Source organism: Pipistrellus hanaki (genome assembly GCF_964339955.1).
Source record: "Pipistrellus hanaki genome assembly, chromosome: 1".
Classification (NCBI taxonomy): Eukaryota; Metazoa; Chordata; class Mammalia; order Chiroptera; family Vespertilionidae; genus Pipistrellus; species Pipistrellus hanaki.
The window spans coordinates 123,918,691-123,940,251 of NC_140503.1; the positions used below are offsets into that span (position 1 = coordinate 123,918,691).

Genomic DNA, 21,561 nt, shown 5'->3' on the forward strand with positions numbered 1-21,561 from the left:
ATTTGTATCTTGTTGTAAGTATTGGGAAAATTAGCATTCATTTCTTGCCAAGTGTTGAATGAAATGTTTAGAGTATCTGTTTATAAATGCTACTTTGAATTAGTAAGCAGAATGTTATTCTAGTTATAATAAGTACATTTTTAAAGTAAACAAAATCAAAGAAAAAAATATATAATTTTACATATAGCTATACTCAAATTGTCTAAAGTGAGATTCAACTTGATTGATTAACACAGGTACGTGGCAGAAAAAATGGGCGGTAAAATTCCAAAAGATAAACTACAGGATTTCAGCTGGGAATTTCATATAAGTGAACTAAAATTTCAACTTAAATCCAATGTTGTTCCAATTGGACAGATCAAAAAAGGAATCTTCTGCCATCGAGCTTTGCTTTTCAAGGTATTTAAGATGTTTGTCTCATTTGCCATGAGGTAAAAATGTTTTCTCTTTATCATAATGTAGTGAGCAAGCTGCTAGTATTTAATTGGATAATATTAATCCCACCGTGTTTTCCCGAAAATAAGACATCCTCCGAAAATAAGACCTAGCGCATGGAAAGATAAGACATGCCCTGAAAATAAGACCTAGCGCAACTTTGGGAGAAAAAATTAATATAAGACACTGTCTTATTTTCGGGGAAATATGGTATTATTTAGATTTACTTGTATTTGAGAGATATATATGTGTATATATCTATACACAGGTATATACTGTATATAGTCACAGACTACGGACAGCATATTCATTCAACATTTATCACGTACCAACTGAGAGCCAACGCCTCTTCTTGGGTTTGGGAATACAGAGATTCCAAAGTGACACTTCCATACAAGGTGTACCAAAGCCAGACTTGTGGATTCTAAGGTAATGTCAGGGAACTTTTTAGGAGAGAAAATGATATAGTGGAAGTGACATAGGATTTTAGCCGGTAAGGAAGAAAGACAAGAGTAGTCCACCCCTCTGCCCGACTAAACAGCTATAGACGAAGCTTCCAACAACCCCATCCTTGGGTTTGATTCATTTGCAAGAAATGCTCACAGAACTCAGGGAAATATTTTACTTACTAGATTACCATTTTATCATAAAAGGATGTAGCTTAGGAATAGCCAGATGGAGAGAAGAGTATAGGCTCACGTATGGGAGATGGGTGTGGAGCTTTCACCCCAAATCTCTACCTGTTCCTCAACCCAGAAGCTCTCCGAACCCCGTCCTTTCGGGGTTTTGTGGCATAGGCGTGATCAATTAAATCACTGCCATTGGCTGAGTCCACTTCCAGCCCCTCTTCTGTCCTCAGAGGTAGGGAGAGGGAGTAGGACCAAAACTTCCAAACATCTAATCAAGTGGTTGATTTTCCAGGCAATCTGCCCCCATCCTCAGGTGTGTCCAAGTCACCTCCTTATCATAACAAAAGGCGCCTTTTTGGTATTCATCAGGGTTTGTGAAGCAGTAATTTCTCATTACTTAGGAAATTCCCAGGGTTTTAGGAGCTCTGTGCCAGAAACCCTGATGAAGACCAAAATATATTTCTTATTAGAAATCACAGTATCACAGAATGCTATGCATTCAGATAAATTACATTAATAACTGAATATAGAGATTACTGAAACAACACAATTCCCGCCCTGTGGTACTAGGAACACCTCCTGGGTACGCACTGTGTGCCAGCATTCACAGCTCTAAGCACTTGACATGTATTAATTCACTTCCTCTGTGTACTACCTGATGAGGAGAGTATTTAGACCAGTGGTCGGCAAACTCATTAGTCAACAGAGCCAAATGTCAACAGTATAGCGATTGCAATTTCTTTTGAGAGCCAAATTTTTTAAACTTAAACTTCTTCTAACGCCACTTCTTCAAAATAGACTTGCGCAGGCCCTGGTATTTTGTGGAAGAGCCACACTCAAGGGGCCAAAGAGCCCCATGTGGCTCGCAAGCCGCAGTTTTCCGACCACGGGTTTAGACCATTGTTATCCTCATTTTGCAGACGAGGAAATGGAAGCACACAGAGGCCGAGCCATTTGCTTGAGATGACAACTAGAAAGTGGCTGAGCTGAAATTCAAACCCAGGCAACCTGAGCCTATCCACTGTACTGTGGCTAGGAAGTTTCTAGATTATTTCAAGGGTACTTTTTAAAATAACCTCAACACGCAGACAAATAGAAGAAATAACTCCCCCAAAACATAAGCAAACCCTGAGGAGGCGGCAGCAGGCAGCCCAAGAAGGACCGGCCACTCCTACGTTCCCTCCTGCCCCACAGCATCTGTCCACACGCATCACAGAAGAAATTGGCTAGAAACAGGTCCCCACCCACTTAGTCCCTCCTTCAATCCCAGAGAGCAGCCTGGGAGCCTGGAAAGATGGATAGAGGCGCGAGTGCTGAAAGCCCGTGGAATAGCTTTTCTCCGACGGCATTATCAATCTTGTCCTGATACAATGCAGTGTCGCTGCCTGAAAAATGTCACTTCCCAGCAGGACCTACACAGAGATTTTAAATCTACAGGATTTCAAGGAACAAGGGAACATATCCCATTTTCTTGGCTCCTATCACATTACTCCACATGTTTCAGCCTCCTTTCTAAGCACTTCTCTGCAAGAGTTGTATATTTCACCTTCAACCAAGGTGGGTCTTACCACTGAGAATTTTTCCCCACCCCGTCTCCCTCCTCACTCTTGGTTGATCTTGTGTTTTCTCCCACAGGCTCTGGCTGATAAAATTGGCCTAGGCTGCTCTCTGGTTCGAGGGGAGTACGGCAGAGCTTGGAATGAAGTGAAGCTGATGAATGAATCTCAAAAGGGCGTGATTGGAGGTCTCCCTCCTCCTGAAGTATACATCGTTGACCTCATCTTCCATCCAGGAGCACTGATGAAGCTGAAAAGTAAAGAAGCAGATCGTTACAGATTTCTATAAAGTAGCAAATAAACACAAAAGTGGCTCAAACAAGACATTACTCCTATACACTTTCTATGAAATTCCCTCATTAATTTTATTTCTTTAAATAAAAGCATTAGAAAGGTTCTCTCTGAGTCAGAATGAGGGTACTTGGATTGACATGGTTGTGCTTCTGACTTCAGGATTCTGGCAAAGTGTAGTCTGATTAGATCACCTTATGCTCTGTGAAAAGTCCCTTGTGAAAAGTTTATTATTGTCAAAATTAATCCAGCCCACTGTTTCCCAAGGAGTATCCCTGTCCATTGGGATTCTTGTGTAAAACACTCAGCTGCTGCTCTCAGGCAATTATGTGGCCTCATCACTGTCGTTCTTCATGCCCAGAAGGCCTCAGGAACACTTGGTTAAGCAAATTGGATGTTGTTTTGTTTTTTGTTTTTTGTTTGTTTATTTTTTAATGTCTTCCTTCAGTCTCCTTTCTCACTTGCTTAAAGTAAGATTATTTAGAGTTTGACTACTTATAGATCTATTCTAGTATTACAAATTACTTTCTAAAATGACTTTGTTCACATTTTTAAAAACTTATTAAGTTTAATATACTTCACTGAAATATAAATATTTCTAAAAACTATTTTCATAAATTGTATTTGTCCTATCTATGTTGTCTTGGAAATACCTTCAATTAAAAAAAAAAAACATTCTGTTTTGCTTTTATACATTTTAATGCTGGGTGACAAAAACATTATTTTAAATTTATATTACTTAAAAATTTTTCTTTTCTGTGAAAGTTTGAAATATGAAAATATAATAAATCTTTGCTGAGTTGTGTTTTCAGTATTAAGCACAAAATAAAGTTAACACACATTTCTAAATGGTAAGAGAGATAAAAATAAGTAATATGATGAATCTCATGAAGTATTTATTTCCTGGTCAGGCTTTAAAATGACAGTTTCCTGTGTAATCATTTTACCAGAATGTTTTTAAAAGTGAATTTGATTGTAGAAATTAAGGGCAAGATTATTCTATGTGAACCAATCTGTAAATTCAAAGAATTTATAATTCTTTACTTCAAAACAAAGTTCTGTATGTCAAATAGTGTGGTCATTATATTTATCATGCAATTTTATGAACGAGAGCCTGGACTCAAGGATACATACTCGTCTAAGCATTTTCAAGTCTGTTTTGATCCAGAAAGAATTTAAAGTGGATTACAAAGATATAAAATATGGAACAAAATAATAATAATAATAATAATAATAATAATAATAAAAAACAGGCATAAGAGAGTAAAGAAAGCTCAGTAAGGCCAGGATTAAGCTTAGAATTCAAATGCACCCATGTAACGCTTATGTATTGTTGGAGGTGAGTGAAAATTTGACTCTGTGCTCTCTAGCAGCCAATGCAGAAGGAATGCTATAAGTTGCATGCTTTATAATCAGGGACACTAGATGAAAGCACAAAGCAGTTTCTCAGGAGGAGCAAAGACCAGGGAATTCCTCTTTGGAGCTTCATACAGATAACAAATGTAATACAGAAAATGCCATCTTTGAAAAGCAACCTCCTAGTTAGTTCTGGGAACAGTTTCCAGAGGGCAGTGGCCTAAGCTCCCAAAGGGATGAGGGAGGCTCCCTGAAGAGCCACTGTGACACAGTCGAGAGGGACACCACATTCCTCAGGCTGGCACAGCAGAGACATTTCTTCTCCATTTTGAGACCTTATGTATACTGTCCGCCTTAACTAGGTTCTAGGTAATTATTGAACTGGAATTAAATATATTTAAAATATATTTAAATTATATTCTCAAGTCTTTAAAGTTTATTCTGTTTTACCAGTTAAGTATACAGCAATAAAATTTATTATTAATTTATTAATAATAATAATACAATCTAGTATAAAAAGAAAACATTCACAATAGCAATAAAAATTATAAAATACCGCTGAAACCGGTTTGACTCAGTGATAGAGCGTCGGTCTGTGGACTGAAAGGTCCCAGGTTCGATTCCGGTCTGGGGCATGTACATTGGTTGCAGACACGTCCCCAGTAAGGGGTGTGCAAGAGGCAGCTGGTCGATGTTTCTCTCTCATCGACGTTTCTAGCTCTCTATCTCTCTCCCTTCCTCTCTTTAAAAAAAACAATAAAATGTATTTTTTTTAAAAATTATAAAATAGCTAAAAATATATTTAACAAAAAAATGCATAAGAAAACATAAAATTTTAAAGAGTTTGACTAAACGAAGATACACACCATTTTCTTGATAGAAAACTCAGCAACATATACATTTAGTATAATTTCATATAGAATCCCAATACATTTTCTTTTCTAGAACTATACAAATTGTAAAATTTATCTTGAAGAGTGTAAGCATATGAATACCAATAATATTTTTGGAATATAGAGGAACTAGCCCCATCATATAACAGAACATATACTTAAAACACAATAATAAATAAATTAGTAAAAAACAGACATAAAAATAGAAAATATCAAGTCCAGATGTAGCTTTTCTGCTCGATGGGGAAATGACAATCAGAAAATTATGAGCTGGACAAGTAAAGGTCTTTTCTATATACGATTTAAAAAAAAAAAAAAAAAAAAAAAAAAAAAAAGCTGAGACCGGTTTGGCTCAATGGATAGAGTGTTGGCTTGGGGACTGAAGGGACCCAGGTTCGATTCCGGTCAAGGGCATGTGCCTTGGCTGCGGGCATATCCCCAGTAGGGGGTGTGCAAGAGGCAGCTGATCGATGACTCTCTCTCATCAATGTTTCTGGCTCTCTATCTCTCTTTCTTCCTCTCTGTACAAAATCAATAAAATATATTTTTTTAAAAAAAGAAGCCATAGAACATAGTTGACAAGTTTAGCTATATAAAACTTTTTAAAATTCTTATTCAAGAATAAGCAAAATTATTTCTGTTCATCAAAATAAATTGTAAGCAAAATTATAGTCAGGGAGAAAAATTGCAGCCTACATAGCAAACAAAATGTTCATATCTTTAAAAAACAAAGAGCTTTTATAAAACCAATGAGATGGTCCAAGGGAGAAGATGATCCACTTGGAGAAGAAGCAAAGAAAATTGTATTGGAATAGAATATCCTTGGAGATCAGCCACTTAACATAAAAGTTAACACATCACATGTCAAACACAGGCCCATAGGGGAGTTCTGCTCCACACAGTCACTCAGGGACCCAGGCTGAGCCCCTCCATTTGTAGCTGGAACACCTGATCTTGGTCACTGGCAGTGGGATGACAAAGTGCTAAGGATCTCCTTCAGGACTTACAAGCTTTGGACTGGAATAACATGTCAATTTAGTCAGCACTAGATATAAGAAATATGGGGCAATGTCAGAACTATGGAGAGCTGAGTTAGAATCCTATCACTTAAAAACTGGAAACTATGGCAATTGTAGTTGTGAGATTTCAAACACAATTTATATAAAGCTACTTGTTAGTTTGCCAGACTCAAAAGCCGCAGTTTCTCTTCTGGAAATCAAACTATTTCATTAAAAGTAATATCTAACTTTCAAAAATAGCTATTAATTAAATGAAGAAATGAGCATCCTAATAAAAGACTAATATGCAAATTGACCATACCTCTACTACACCCACAAGCCATGCCCACCAGCCAATCAGGATTGAGCATACAAATTAACCCAACCAAGAAGTCTATGGCCACGGAGAGAGCAGGAGGCTTGGGTTTCCACAGCAATAGAGGAAGCCAAGCTTTCTGCCTGTCCTGGCCTGCCTTGGCCTCCGTTTAAAGCTACAAAGTTCCAATTACAGAAGATAAATAAATCTCAGATAACAGGGCCTCCACTTGGGTGTCTGGGGTGTTGGCCAGCCTGCAAATCACCACAGGCTCCTCGCCCAGGATGCCTCACAACCCAAGGGAACCCCTACCCTGATCCTGGACACCCTTCAGAGCATACCAGCTGACCCCTACCCATGCACCAGGCCTCTATCCTATCTAATAAAAGAGTAATATGCAAATTGACCATCACTCCAAAACACAAGATGGCTGCCCCCATGTGGTCAAAGATGACTGCCCCAATGTGGACACAAGATGGCCGCCACAAGATGGCCAGCAGGGGAGGGCAGTTGGGAGGCACCAGGCCTGCAAAGGAGGGCAGTTGGGGCAATCAAGCCTGTAGGAGCATCAGTTAGGGGTGACCAGGCCAGCAGAGGAGGGAAGTTGGGGGCGATTAGGCCTGCAGGCAAGGGCAGTTGGGGGGGACCTAGGCCTGCAGGGGAGAGCAGTTGGGGGGCACCAGGCCTGCAGGGGAAGGCAGTTAGCAGCAATCTGGCTGGCAGGAGAGTGGTTAGGTGGTGATCAGACTGACAGGCAGAAGCAGTTAGGGGAAATCAGGAAGGCAGGCAAGCAAGCAGTTGGGAGCCAGCAGTCCTGGATATCTGACTGCCCTGTAGGATTGGGCCTAAATGGGCAGTCATACATCCCTCAAAAGGTCCCAGATCGGAGAGGGTGCAAGCTGGGCTGAGGGACACACACTCTCGTGCATGAATTTTGTGCACCGGGCCTCTAGTCCTATATAATAAAGAGCTAATATGCTAATTAGAGCAAACACCTACATGACCTCCTGGATGAGCTTCGGGATGAAGCCAGGGCTGCGAGGACCAAGCCTCTTGCATGAACTGAATGCATCAGGCCTCTGGTCCTATATAATAAAAGCCTAATATGCTAAGTGTCTAATGGTCTGGTCATCTGTTCAACCAGTGTAATATGCTAATGATATGCTAAGGATGCTAAACTGCTCACTATGATGTGCACTGACCACTAGGGGGCAGATGCTCCAACTGGTAGGTTAGCTAGCTGTTGGGATCCGGTTGGTCGGGACTGAGCAAGACAAGCTGGACATGCCCTGGCACCCTCCCACAGCCCCTTCCCAGCTAGCCAAACTCCTGTGTCCCTCTCTGGCCCCAATCATGCACTGGCAGGGTCCTTTGGGGGATGTTGGAGAGCTGGTTTCAGCCCAATTCTGCAGGCCAGGCTGAGGGACCCCACTGGTTCATGAATTCATGCACTGAGACTCTAGTTTAAATAGAATCCTTTCACAGGCTTCCAGCCTTTGAGCAGATATAAATGAGGATTCACTTTGCACTGCACCTTTAGTGAGTACATATCAGATTTCAAAAGTATTATTTCCTGGTCAAAGAAACAGCAATGTCACCCATGAAAAATACTTTTCTTGAAACTTAAAAAACAATCAAATGGATACTGACCTTTTCTCTTTATTGACATATAATTCTTTAAAGAGTAACCTCTTTTTTTTTTTCTTTTTTTTTTTTTTCTCCTTTTTCAGCAAGGTATGTCAATAGCAGTCCTTTGCCAAAGGCAGTAATCAGGAGGTGAGAGGCAGGTGTGTCAGGAGATGGTCCCTTTCCCTTAGAGCCATGCACAGGAAGGCTGTACTCCACACATGGATGGTGCTTGTTTGTCTGAACTCAGCTAAATACTAAGATTGGATAAATATACTCTATGAAAACTATATGGAAGACATCAATTTGGTGTATTCTTAGAGAAAGACAGTAGTAATCCAATTACTTACCTAGAGCTTAGTATTTAAAAGTACTATTCTGTATTTAAAATTAATTGGATATTATCATATAGGCTACTAACAAAGCTTTGCTTTTAAAATTATGAATATAAAAATTTTAATGCAAAACTGGTCAATACCTATCTGAGTGTTCAGTGTGAATGTATTAATATAGTGAATTTAAATAAGGCTCTTCCAGAACTTACACGGTACCAGAGACCTGTAGGATCTGCCAATAAATAAACCACAAATCATAATTTAAAACTAAAAATAATTGTTGGAAAAGGTAAAAGGATTGTATTGTGGCAATTTTATTTATTAAGTCACTATGCCTTTAGTATTGAGAAGCAATATCATAACAGAAGTAAAAAGCCCAGGTTTGGAGTTAAAGCTGAGATTAATTTCTGCATCTATCTTTTTCTTCTTGTGTGACCTTAACAAAATTACTCAACCTCTCTGTCACTCAGTTTACTCTTCTGGAAAGCGGGGGTAAATAATAAGGACTATTTACCGATTGCTTACTATGTGTCAGAGGCAAGTTATGCCTTCACTCAGTCCTTCTGGTGACCCTATGATGTGTAAGGAGCATAGCTTATGTTTACCAGGTGAGGCACAGAGAAGTTAACTTACCAACATCACTCAGCTAGTAGTGGCAAAGCTTTAAATTTGAACAAATCTATATGCTTAATAAAGATACTGTGAGGAAGAAATAAGACCATGCATATTAAGGATAGGTGCAGGTGTGCATGTGTATGTATTCATGTATGCCCTGCCATCCTGCCCTACACATGCAGGGCACAGCTGATTCTCTCATTCTGCAGTGTTTCTCCGGTTCGCCTTTTTATACTTTGAGGAATTATGTGCCTCCTTAATCTAAATGGTGCCAACGCCACCACATATTTCTGTGCTCCTCTGAGACAGAAGGTGCTTTGGGAAACGTGGCCCTCTCCGTGGGACTGTGGGTCTGAGGATGGCCCCCGCCTGCTCACCACTGGGGCCAGTGACGTGCTCCAAAGCTGCCACGAGACAATAAGACTCCCGTGCGGCAGCCGCAGGAGAGCATATTCGAGGGGAGATCTGTCCCGACAGAATTACACCAAGTCCATTTTCAGGATGAATTTCTTATTTCTGCCATCATTTGGAATAAATTATTTTCCTGCTTTTTATGAAAAATAAAAAATAAAAAAGATCTGGAAGATTGTCTCCCAATACCTTAAGCAATTCGTACAGTATCCAAAACTTGGTGCAATTTCTCATCTATAAAAGAGATAATTGACACCTGGTTATGTGAACGTGCCTTCACCAATACTTCTATAATTTTAAATATACTTTTACATATACTTATATGCATATACAGTTATATGTATACATATAATTATACAAGAAAGGTCACAGTACATCAGCTTGATGATTCATGAGACCAATTTTTTTTCTCTGATAGCACGAAAGGAATATTTGTGAGAAGATATGGTAGTTATCCTCAATATTCCCCGGTAATATTTTGTCTACAAGTTCAAATCTAAATTCAGATTAAGCCTCACCTTCTCCCTAAGCTTCTCCAGATGTCTTTTGCCTTTCTGATGACCTCCTGTAACAGTTTTTGTCAATCAGATTTAGCATTCTCCCAGAGCTGGCTGCTTGGCATTGCCATCTTCCTTAAAGCACACATATAGCATGTGGGGTAAAGAGCATGGGTGTTCTTTGGCACGAGAGAAACTTGGGTTGAGTCCTGCTTCCACCATCCTTAACTATAGGATGTTGAGAAAATGTCTTGGTTTTTTTGTTTTGTTTTGTTTTGTTTTGTCTCTAAAATGGGGTGGTAATAATTGCAGCCACCTCATAAGGTTGCTCTGAAGAATAAAGGAGATAGTGCATATCACATGGTCAGGACAGTGCCAACTAACCAGAGTAAGCAGTTGACAACCAGTAGCAACTATGCTTTGTTCCCCCTACCCCCACCCTCCCACCCCACCCCAATAAAACAGAGAGCTACTTCAGGTCTGCTGAATACCCTACTGGTACAGTCCCGGGCACAGAAGAGCTTGAGCAGCATTTGCTGTCTTGATGCCTGAAATTAACTGAATTTAAAAACGACAATGAGATTTTTCTTAGTTTTTATTTTCATTTGGATACCTCTGAAAGTATTTTTGTGGTAAAGAAAACCACTCTCATCTGACTGGTTTGGCTCGGTGGATAGAGCATCAACCTGCGGACTGAGGGGTCCCGGGTTCAATTCCAGTCAAGGGCATGTACTTTGGTTGTGGGCATATCCCCAGTGGGGGATGTGCAGGAGGCAGCTGACCAATGATTCTCTCTCATCGATGTTTCTAACTCTCCATCCTTCTACCTTCCTCTCTGTAAAAAATCAATAAAATATATTTAAAAAAGAAAAAAAGAAAAAAAAATCACTCTCATCTATTGGACAAGCTGCCTTGGAACATGCGCAACAGGAAGTAAAAATGCAGACCTGCCACTATCTTTGGAGCTCATGTCTGAAGTCATCCTCCATGTGCATGTGTTCGTTTTCCTTGCTGCCTGGAGGCGTAACATGTGGCAGCTGCTTCCCTAGGAAAGGACAAAGCATCACTTTCACGGGGTGATGATGTTCGTTTTGCTGCTTGGCCCAACTTGTCTGTGGCCTGAATGACTCATCTCGCAATTTCACCTTTTAAAGCACTATTAGTGTGTGGAGTTATGACTACCTAGGTTCTTGTTAACTTGCTAACAACGACTCAACATTGGCTAATCAAACCTGCAAAGAGGCAGGCTCTTATTTTTACCAGCATCGGCTTTAGATATATAGTTGACCCTTGAACAACATGGGGCTGAGGGGGTATTGACTTCTTATGTAGTTAGAAATCGGCATACAACTTTTGACTCTTCCCAAACTTAATACTGATAGCATACTGTTGACTGGGAGCTTTGCCAATAATATAAACATCAACACATTTTGTATGTTATATGTATTCTATACCGTATTCTTACAATAACGTTAGCTAGAGAATAGAAAATGCTAAGAAAATCATAAGGAAGAGAAAATACATTTACACTATTTATTTTTAAATACCCGTGTAAAAATGAACCCCCACAGTTCAAATCCATGTTGTTCAAGGTCAATTGTATTTCATCATGAATGTGGTCTGATCTCAAAGCAATGAGCTAAGAGCCATCGGTAACCTTTCCCAGCTCCTAGGTATCAGCCCCCAAGTCCTGCACACAGTCTGACTCTGATTGTCTTGAGAAAGTCCCCGTTTGTTCTACACAAGAACAGCTGGCATACAAATGGAATCAAGCACTTTTAAGTAGTCATCAATCACACTGATGAGAACAGCTGAAGCAAACAGTGTTCTCTCTAAGTACTTACATATCTGACATACAAATCAAGTGATAGTTCAATTAGTTTATTTATAGGTTCCTTTCTTTGAAAAATCTGAGTTAGTGTCTACATTTTCTTTTGATTCTGTGATCTTTACTTTAGGAAAACTTTGGGGGGAAAAAAGGATGGATGCATTCATGTCTGTATTATCAAGTCATTTATCTTGCTAAATCATTGATAGTCATTATCCTGGATGCACAGCTTTCTAGCCGTGTGATTTCATTTATTTAGCTCTCCAGAAAAACACTTTAACCTCATTTTATTAATACAAATAAGAGAGGGAGAGAGAAAGAGAGAGAGAGAGAGAGAGAGATGCTGACTCCTTAAACTCTTACAGAATGGAAAGCTTGACTTCTATCTTTTCCATGCAAGTATTTACTTGTTTGAGAACTAGGATGAAAAAGGAACGTTCATTACTGAATGAGATGAGACTTCCCTTATGCAGTTATTTTCCTTTGTTAATAAGACAATAATAAAAGAATAAGACAGTTAAGAATGGTCAGAAATAGACTTCAGAGCCCCATTCGGAAGTGGAAATATGGAACCCATCTGGGCTGGCTTTGGGAGTAGGACCACATTTAGCAACAGGAAAACCCTCTCCATGGCCGGAGCCATGTTCGCAGGCTGCATAAACATCATTGGTGAGTTAAAAACATTTACAGGATAACTCTAATGCTTTCTCTTGCACATGCTCTTTGTAAAACGACTGCCATGAGAATCAGGATGGCCGTGTCTAATGCTGTTACACCATCACAATCAGAGACTATGCCCATGAATGTGAAATCCCACAGAAAGGAAATGAAAAAATGAGGAAGGCCTTGGTAAATCTCTTAATACAGACCATCTGATACCTTTTAACCTTAGTTTTCGGGCTACCTAAAACTGTGTTATTGGCACGGCCCAGAAGTCCTGGGCGAGGCAGGGGGAGGAGGATGGCATCAGGCTGGGAGCCTGGCCCAGAGCCTTAATGTAAATCAGTCCCGGAGAGGAGCCAGGTCTGCGTTCAGCCTGGTGCCCCTGGCCAAGCTTCAGAGCCCTTGCTGTCAGAGTCTGGGAGGGGACACCGGAGAGTGGCTCCCCCAAGGACACATTCTGTTATCATTTTTCATGTACAGTTGTCATCTCTGTCAAAGATACTATGTAGAAAGAATGCACAATCCCACAGAGTTCAGCTATGAATTAGAAATTTCCTGAGAGAAGGTCAGAGTGGATCCGAAGTGTTCCCTCAGCTCAGGTTTCTATGTCCAAGGGTAAGGCCACATATTAAGGCATTAATCCATATAGAGGTTTGCAAGTTATTGTTCTTTAAAGTTAAAAAAAAAAATTTGAGCCAAATATTTCTTTATTGAATGTATTCATTTCTATAACAAGACAAAAATTATATTAAATACTAGAGGCCTGGTGCATGAAAATTCATGTACTGGAGAGGGGGTCCCTCACCCCAGCCTACCCTCTCTCTCAGTCTGGGATACCTCAAGGGTGGGAGGTGATTCAGCGATCAGGGGAAGGCAATGCCCCCATCACACCTCTGCTGCTGCCACTGCCAGCAGTGCAAGCCTTGGCTGGCCCTAGGTACCTGAGCCTCAGGTGGCCCTGGATGGCCGGGCAGCCACCATCCAAGGCCTCAGGCTGGGGTGCTGAGGAGACTGGGCACTGCCATCTTGTGGCTGTGTGCACTGCCATCTTTGAGAGTGTGGCAGTCAATTAGCATATTCCGTCTATATTGCCTATGGATGTTGTCTCTTTGAGGGCAGGGCAGTCAATTAGCCTATTCTCTCCTTATTGGCTGTGGGTGCTGCCATTTTGAAATGGTGTGAGGGTCAGTTAGCATACTCCCTCTTTATTAGATAAGACTAGAGGCCTGGTGCACAGGTTTGTGCACCAGTGGGGTCCCTCAGTCTGGACTATGGGGAACGGGCAGAAACTGGCTTTCCAAAATCCACCAAGGGGTTCTGGATTGTGAGAGGGCGGTTCTCAGGTGAGGCACCCAGGAATCAGGCACCTCTCTCCTCTTCTCCCAATCTCATGTCATTTTCTCTCTGTATCTGTCTCACTTCTTTCATCTCACTTTACCTTAAGTTTGGTGGTAACTGAGGACTTGTGGGCATTTAGCTGCAAAATGCAATTAGTTAGCAAGCAGGATTTACTTAGCCTACTATCTATTCAGCCTAAGGCAGGACCCTGCTCAATGTCAGGCTCCGCCCAGGCCCTTCCACCCAGACAGAGACCTACGGTAGGGAACTTCCTTCTTCCCACCTGAGCTGCTCCTTCACCTCCTTCCCTCCCTGGAGGCTGCCCACTGGCTGGCGCTGCTGTGGAAGGAGGGAAGCCGTGGCCAGTCCCCCAACCAAGAGTAATAGTGGAAAAATTCACTGCCTCCACTGGAAATTGATGGCCAGGTGTCAGGGCTGCAGTCAGTAGGGCCTGCACATCTCATCTAGCTAATCCAGTCAAAGTTTCTGTAAGGGCCAGACTCATGACCTCTGTAATGGGCTAGAGGCCTGGTGGGGAGCCAGAGCCGAAGTGGGGAGCCAATGGGCCAGAGGCCTGGTGCACAGATTCATGCATCAGTGGGGTCCCTCAACCTGGCCTACGGGGACTGTGAGAGAGATGTCCAATGGGAGAGGATGCAGACCTGGCTGAGGGACACACACACACACACACACACACACCCAATGCTTTTCTTTTGTTTATCCAATTTACAGGGCCTCAGCCAGAGAACCTAAGAGGATAGTACAAAATAGTTATTTCTCTCCTTCACTGAAATGGGGCAGACTTGAGTTGGTTGGCCCACCTTCTTGTCTTTATAGATTCATGCTATGGGGACTTTTAATCACTAAAATCCTTGGGTCTTGAGAATGTTTAGATGTTGGGCTCCCACTGAGCATCAGTACCTGTTGGCATGCTATTTCTGTCCTTGGACCGCGAGTAAATATTTCCACAAGGGGAGATATTAGTGCCCTCCCTTTTCAAGCAACAGAAACACTCAGTCCCCAGCCTCCTAATTAGAGATGTGAATTGTTAGCACATTATAATTAGCATAATGCCTGGGAAGGTATTTCACTATAATTATGTTTTAAAACCTCTATGCACAGATGTAGGCAAATCTGAATTAAGCACCTGGAAACAGATAACCTGGTCATGGTTTTCAGGTGAAGGCGGGTCCGCATCCTGGCTCTGCTCCTCACTGAATGAGTGGCCTCAGGAGTGACGCTCTGGCCCTCTGTTTCTTTGCTCAGAAAATGGCCATGAGAATAGCTCCTTTTTTTTTTTTTTTTTTTTTTTTTTAATAGGATTGTAAGATTTAAATGGATGGAGAAAGTAGTCAAAATAGTGCCTGGCACAGAGAAAGCACCCAAGGAGCGCGAGCTCTCCTCACCTCATTCATCCCACGCCTGAGCCCTGGGACCCAGATTTTAGGCTAAATCAGCAGAATGAGGAATGTGCGGGCAGATACCACACACAGCCCCTTCCACAAATGAGGGCGGAGCTGGGAGGAACAGAACCGGAAATCTTCCTTCCCCCCCCCCCCCCTTCCTCTCTCTCTCTCTTTCCCTCTCCCTCAGGGGTTTGTGGGGTGAGTCAGGATGGGGACAGGTATGCCCTCCCACCTTTCGTGTGAAAACAAGACCAGGAAAATCTACCCAAACGGTTTCTGACGGCCCGGCCCGAGGAGTATGATAAAAGGCTTGGTTGTTTTTTTCTTAAAAGAAAAATCACTGAATTTCTCAGCTTCAGCAGCTGGGACTTTCTGTTGTGAAACACAGAGCTGCTCGGGCTTCCTTCCCCCTCCCCGACCCCACCCCCCTCAGAGCCAGGCCTCTGGACTGAGTGAGCCCTTGAAGCTGAAGGGCAAGGGGAGGGCCTGGAGAGTTCTCTAGGGCTCCTGTGGGGGGGGGGGGGGGGCCTGGACCTTGCTGGAATTCAGCCCTGCAGAGTGAGGAGGAGCCTCACTTCCGTACTGAGACCCGGTGTGCCAGGTCACGGAGCACCCCAGGCAAGCCCTGCGGGGGGGCCACTTCCGCCTGTCTTTCAGCCCCTCCCGTCACCCCACTCCCGGCGGATCCTCAGAGCCTGATGCTGGGGGCCACCAATTCCAAACCCTCTTTTCTAGACCGATGTTCTTCTCAGCTGGAGGCTAAAAACACCTTCCCAAAGATTCTGCATTTTAAAAGCACGAAAAACTTGAAGCTGAATAAATGACTCTTTAATTGGGGAATATCAAGCACCCGCAAACATAGGCAAAATGTATTCTTTTCTTTTAAGAGCTTTGTGCTCATTAGAGACAACATGGGAAATAGAGCAAAGAAGAAAGAAGTTTTCTATCAGCTGCAGAGCATTCTGTTTTGGTATATTTCTTTCCAGCCTATTAACTTGGACATTTAAAAAAATATATAATCACCTACTGCACATACAGATTTGTGTTGCTATTCCCAGCACAGAGCACATTTCCTGAGGAAGGATGCTGGGAGAAGGGCTGGGGCGAGAAGGTGCCCCCTGTCTCCCAGCGGTCCTGCTGCGGCTCCAGGCCCGTCCCTCCCCTTGTTCCAGGGAAGGCCCAGCGGTAAGAAGCAGACGAGAGCTCGAGAGCTCGGACACGTTGCATTTCTTACGTCCTTTTTCTGTCTTGAGTCACTAGCTCTTTCTCAAAAGCCTTGGCTTTGTGGAACAGCAGCCACAATCCGTGACAAGCTCGGTGATAAATAGGATATTGATGGGCAATTACTTGACACCAAATAGCTCCATAAATCAACGTGCGAGAAGCGGGTACCACAGTCAAGGGCAGCGCAGAGGGAACGCAGGCCCCACGTCCTCCGAGGTCCATCAGTTGGAGGAAGGGAGGGTCTATCAGACGGGGAGCCGAGGTGGCCCTCTGAGCACCTTGCAGAGAACGGGAGATCTCCTTCACGGGGAGCAGACACCCCACACTGGCCATATCGCCGCTGGAGCGCCCCGGCAGAAGGCAGGCAGCTTGCAGGGTCCGGGTTTGGGGAGCCTTGGGTGGGGGTTCAGCCCAAACGGGGCTGTGCTCTGCCTCAGCGCCTTCCTGAGGTTCCCAGCTCCAGGATACCCCCTGACCGCCTTCAGAGTGAGGAGCTCTAAAATGAATTGGATTCTACAAGTAACAATCTCCTTGTAGGAGATTTTTAAAAATCTTGGACAAATATGGAAAGAAGCAAATGTCACACACAGTCGCATGACAGAGGTAATAAGCACTGTAAGCATTTGTCCCCGTATAGACTTAAAGCTGAGGCGCCCATAAATCCTGGATGCTAAGAAGTTTCCCGTTTTCATCCTCTGCCCCCAGCACCTCCCATTCAAGGACAAAGCTCCCCTCGCCTCCCTCCCCACGGGGTCAGTTCAGTTCGAAAGGCAGGGAGCTCACATTTCAGGCAATCCGTGTCTGGACAAAAATGACCCCAGAGCTTCCAGCTGCCTCGGTGCCCCAAATGCTCAATTCCCCCGTTTATTCAGGGACTATTCCGTGTGTCATCCCGGAGGGGGGGATGGGAGGCATCCGGAACACTATAGATGCCATCCCAGCCACGAAATATCAACAGCCTGACATCCCAGGAAACCCAGGCTTAAAAAGGCACATTCTGGTGCTCCGAGCAGCCCTGTTCACGAGAGAAGGAAGCCTCCCTCTGAGGATCACCGGAGAAGAGCCTGGCAGGCTCCTTCCACCGAGCCTCCTTCCTGGGAAGGAAAAGAGACTGAACAAAGGCCCTCGGGAGTCCTCCTTAGCCGTAACAAATGAACTGAGATCGTGTGACTTAACGCAGTCCTCTACTAGCTATTCTGCAGAACGGGAGCTTCTTAAACAATTCCTTTACAATAGCATTTTAAATGCATAAAAAGCAGGAATCGCTCACAGCAGACACTCCTGGAGCCGCTCTCATACACCGGCCGCTGCATGCCGCCCGCACAGAGCGCAGCACAGACTGGCTGCCTTGCTGCGGGGGTGGGTCTCACTTCTCATAAAGCTCCTCATCCTTACGTTACTGCCTCTGTGCTCAGTCACGCAAGCACATCTTCACGAAAAAACACGCCTTCCTGAGCCCTCTAACAAAATCAGCCCCTCGCAGGGGAGCGGAGCTCTCCCGAGCCCTCGCACTGATACGCACATTTGCATGCTAATTACCCAGAGAGTTTCCCAGCCCAGAAAGGGTGACTAAAACGCAAGGCAGGAATCCTGGGAGCCCCGAGCTTTGCTGCCCAAAGTGGAAGAATGGGAACTGAGTTTAGACTGGAGCAGTGGTCGGCAAACTCATCAGTCAACAGAGTCTAATATCAACAGTACGACGACTGAAATTTCTTTTGAGAGCCAAATTTTTTTTAAAACTTCAACTATATAAGTAGGTACATTGCTATTAACTTTTAAATTAGGGTTAATTAATTATTTTGTGGAAGAGCCACACTCAAGGTGCCAGAGAGCAGCAAGTGGCCTGCGAACTGCGGTTTGCGGACCACTGGACTAGAACAAGCATGTCAGGCTCAAAGGTAACGGGCCAAATAAACAAGGCTTAAGTTTATTGGGCCACAAAAAAACAAAAGCTTCAATTTTCATAGAAATGTAGGCTTATTTCAATAGAGACATGCTGAATACAAAGGGCTGAACTAAATGAGTAATCATTAACATATTATTTGAACATTTTAATAAAAACTAATATTTTTTCTTGAACACTAACTTACCAGACACTGAGTAACTGCACACAAATTAATAAGTATAATGCAAATAAACCTATTTTTCTTGTACTCTGAAAGCGAAATATTTCCTGTTGTGCACACCAAACAAGTCAGGCCAAGACTAATGACGTGGCGATCCGCTGCTACAATATTCGCTGCTGGTATTAGTGGAGAGAAACGTGTGCCTGTGGGCAAGGTGCATAAGGAAAATGAATGCAACACGATTTAATAATCAGTCATTAGCGAACGTTGTAGTTCATTATTAATAATTGTGTATAACAGTATATTGTAAAAATTAAGTTATGGCATTTTTATTAAAATGCTTCTTATATACTGTTATATTGGCTGGGCTGCAAAAATATTCACTGTGGGCCGTGAGTTTGATGTGCTTGGTTTAGAGGGAAGCGATTGGGATACAATTTATTTTTAGTCATCTCCAAAACCTGCTTTAGCTGCGTTGGTCATATCCAGATTAACCAGACAATGCTCTCTTGGAGTTGCTCCAACCGTGGATCAGAACAAGGAGCTTTTTTTCTCTTTTTCTTTTTCTTTTTTTTTTTTCCCCATTTATGAATTAGCGAGGCCTTTGCACTGGGGCTCTGAAGTCGCTGTGCCTCGGTACAAGAAAAGACAAACTTCAAGTCCCATAAACTGCTTCAAGGAACCCCTTGATCATAGCTCCAAAAGTTCTGTTCAGTGGCTAAAACTGCGTTGTCTTCAAATAGGTTCTCATTGAAAATAGTTATTTTCTGATGGAATGAAATGACTCTATATCTATTCAGCAAAGTCAGTCTGTGACTGTAATCTGAACATCGTTGGTTTTTCCCCATTGAAAACATGCATATAAAGGAAAAGCAAAAAGTGCTTTGGTTTTCTTATTTTTCTCCAGTCTCTGTATTTGAGTGTGAGTCGGCAACATTATTTTCCTTTTGCTCTTTTTAGAAAGATACTTCTAAATTTTATTTTGCCATTTTCCTGTTTTGCTTCTGAAGGTTTTCAATGTCTGAGAAAACCAAATGGAAGTAGACACTTTCCTTCTGTTTTTCAGACTGTCTGGAGGTGGTTTGTGCTATGACTTCTTTTTCCATTTGTGTCAATTTTTATTCTGTTCTGAATGTTCCCTCACTCCCGCAGTCCCAATGGCTCTGTGCACCTCAGGACAGTGCTCCTATATTAACCAGAGAGTCCTAGAAGGCAGGGCGTGCACCTGCTTCTCATCCCTATTGAGTCTAAATCAGCCCGACCCAAGTCCCTGCAGCCAAGGCCTGAGGATAATAATAACAGGTAACTACTTTTTTGTTCTCTTGGTTCAAAATCTCTCAATGCTGAAAAATCTTGAATTAAAATACTATATTAGGGCAAAAAAAAAAAAAAAGAAAAAAAAAAGAGAGAGAGAGAAAAGTGCTCTCCTTTTAGAACTGTTCTACAGCCAATGTTGTTGAAGCTCCAGAACCCAGGGTCCTAAGTGTGCCTGAGGATGGGAGGGAACAGGGGACAGAAGCATGCTGTATAGACAATACAATGTGTGTCTACACTGTGACATTTACCGAGAGCACTCTGAACCCTAGTTAATAGGATGGTTCTTAAACTTTCTTTTCTATTATAAAATGATGCATCTGTGAGCAATGCTATAAACATTCGAGCAGTTGCCTTTTCACAGTAAACATTGAGTCGTGGCAGCTTTTTTTCGTGGAAGCATAGGTGGTTGACTCAGATGTCGTTTCCCCCCTATATCATGTAACCCAGTGGCCAGCAAACTCATTAGTCAACAGAGCCAAATATCAACAGTTCAACGATTGAAATTTCTTTTGAGAGCCGAAAACTGACTTCTGAACATGGGCCATGAAGTTTCAATCGCGCCCGCACGTGATATTTTGTGGAAGAGCCACACTCAAGGGGCCAAAGAGCCTCATGCGGCTCTCGAGCCGCAGTTTGCTGACCACTGGTGTAACCCATGGTTCCAAGCTCCCCCCGGCAGGAACATAATCTGAGCACTATGGAGCTTTTCCTCCCCACCTTCATCGTTTATTTGTAAAAAATGATCAAGAACTAATTATCCAATAATTACTTAAAACTCACCCACAAATCTATTACATTGTCTTAGAAAATAGATTAGTTCCGCTCACCGACAAGAATTTTTTTCCTTGACCAAGTGTTAGACAGTCTTATTTTCAACCAGGACGCATCCTTGGGCCTTGTGCAGTTGTAGAAAAATCCTAGTAAGTCAGGTTACTGAGACCCCATCCACCACTATCTGATCCCATAAAAATCAGATCAGATTCTGATCCCTGTCCCTGATTTCTGTTCACTTTGGCCTCCCTCCAGCAAGAATCCTGTTAAACGGTTTAGCAAGCACCCCCTGCCCTTGATGACTCCCCTCAGTGATTTTTCCATCCAGTGACCCCGCATTCTGCTCCTCTGCTACAAATCCCCAGCTGCCTTTTCTGTATTTGGAATTAAGCCAAATCTCTCTTCCCGGTTGCAATAGGCCTGAATGAAGCTTTCCTTCCCATTGTAACAAATGTCAGGATAATTTCCCCTAACACCTCCCACGTCAGCTCCTACTTAAAGCTGATCGAGAGCCTACCTATATGAATTATCCAATGGCATTTTGTTTTTACTTTTTCAGGAAAAAAAATAACTTTATGTATTAGTGTCCTTCCTACACATAGAAGATTATTAGAGATGAAAATAAGAAGTCCTAATATGTTGAAAGTAAAGGATCCCAGAGCAAATGAATGTTTCAAATCTACAGTTGTTAAAACAGGAATTGGCCCAATTAAATTGGAACAGTATCATCATCGTACAGTTTTAAAGGTTAAGGAATTCCTAGAGACATCTTGTGTGAACGGCTTCGTTTTACAGCAGGGAAAAACGGAGGCCCAGGGAAGCAGAGTGAGTGATATGCCCAAAGTTTTTAATACGTTCCTGGCCATGCTGATTCTGAGCACAGGTCTCTGAACTCCCAGGGAAGCAGCCTTTTCACTCAGGGAGGCGTGAAACCCGACCCACTAGTTCTGCAAAAGCAAATAAAGTATCTTCTTTTTTATGTCCTCCACC

At 42.6% G+C, this 21,561-nt stretch overlaps 1 protein-coding gene across 2 annotated transcripts in view; it reads left to right on the forward strand.

Moving 5' to 3' along the window:
* Nucleotides 1-3,015, forward strand: part of ARMC3 (armadillo repeat containing 3) — a gene marked incomplete at its 5' end in the record, with an annotated part of 86,839 nt that extends 83,824 nt beyond the window's left edge. For both annotated transcript variants that reach the window (XM_084868341.1, XM_084868340.1), the window contains 2 exons: nt 237-399; nt 2,700-3,015. In XM_084868341.1, the coding sequence (XP_084724467.1) occupies nt 237-399; nt 2,700-2,909 (373 nt within the window). In that variant the 3' untranslated portion in view covers nt 2,910-3,015. The remainder of the gene's footprint in view (nt 1-236; nt 400-2,699) is intronic.
* Nucleotides 3,016-21,561: the final 18,546 nt, after the last annotated feature.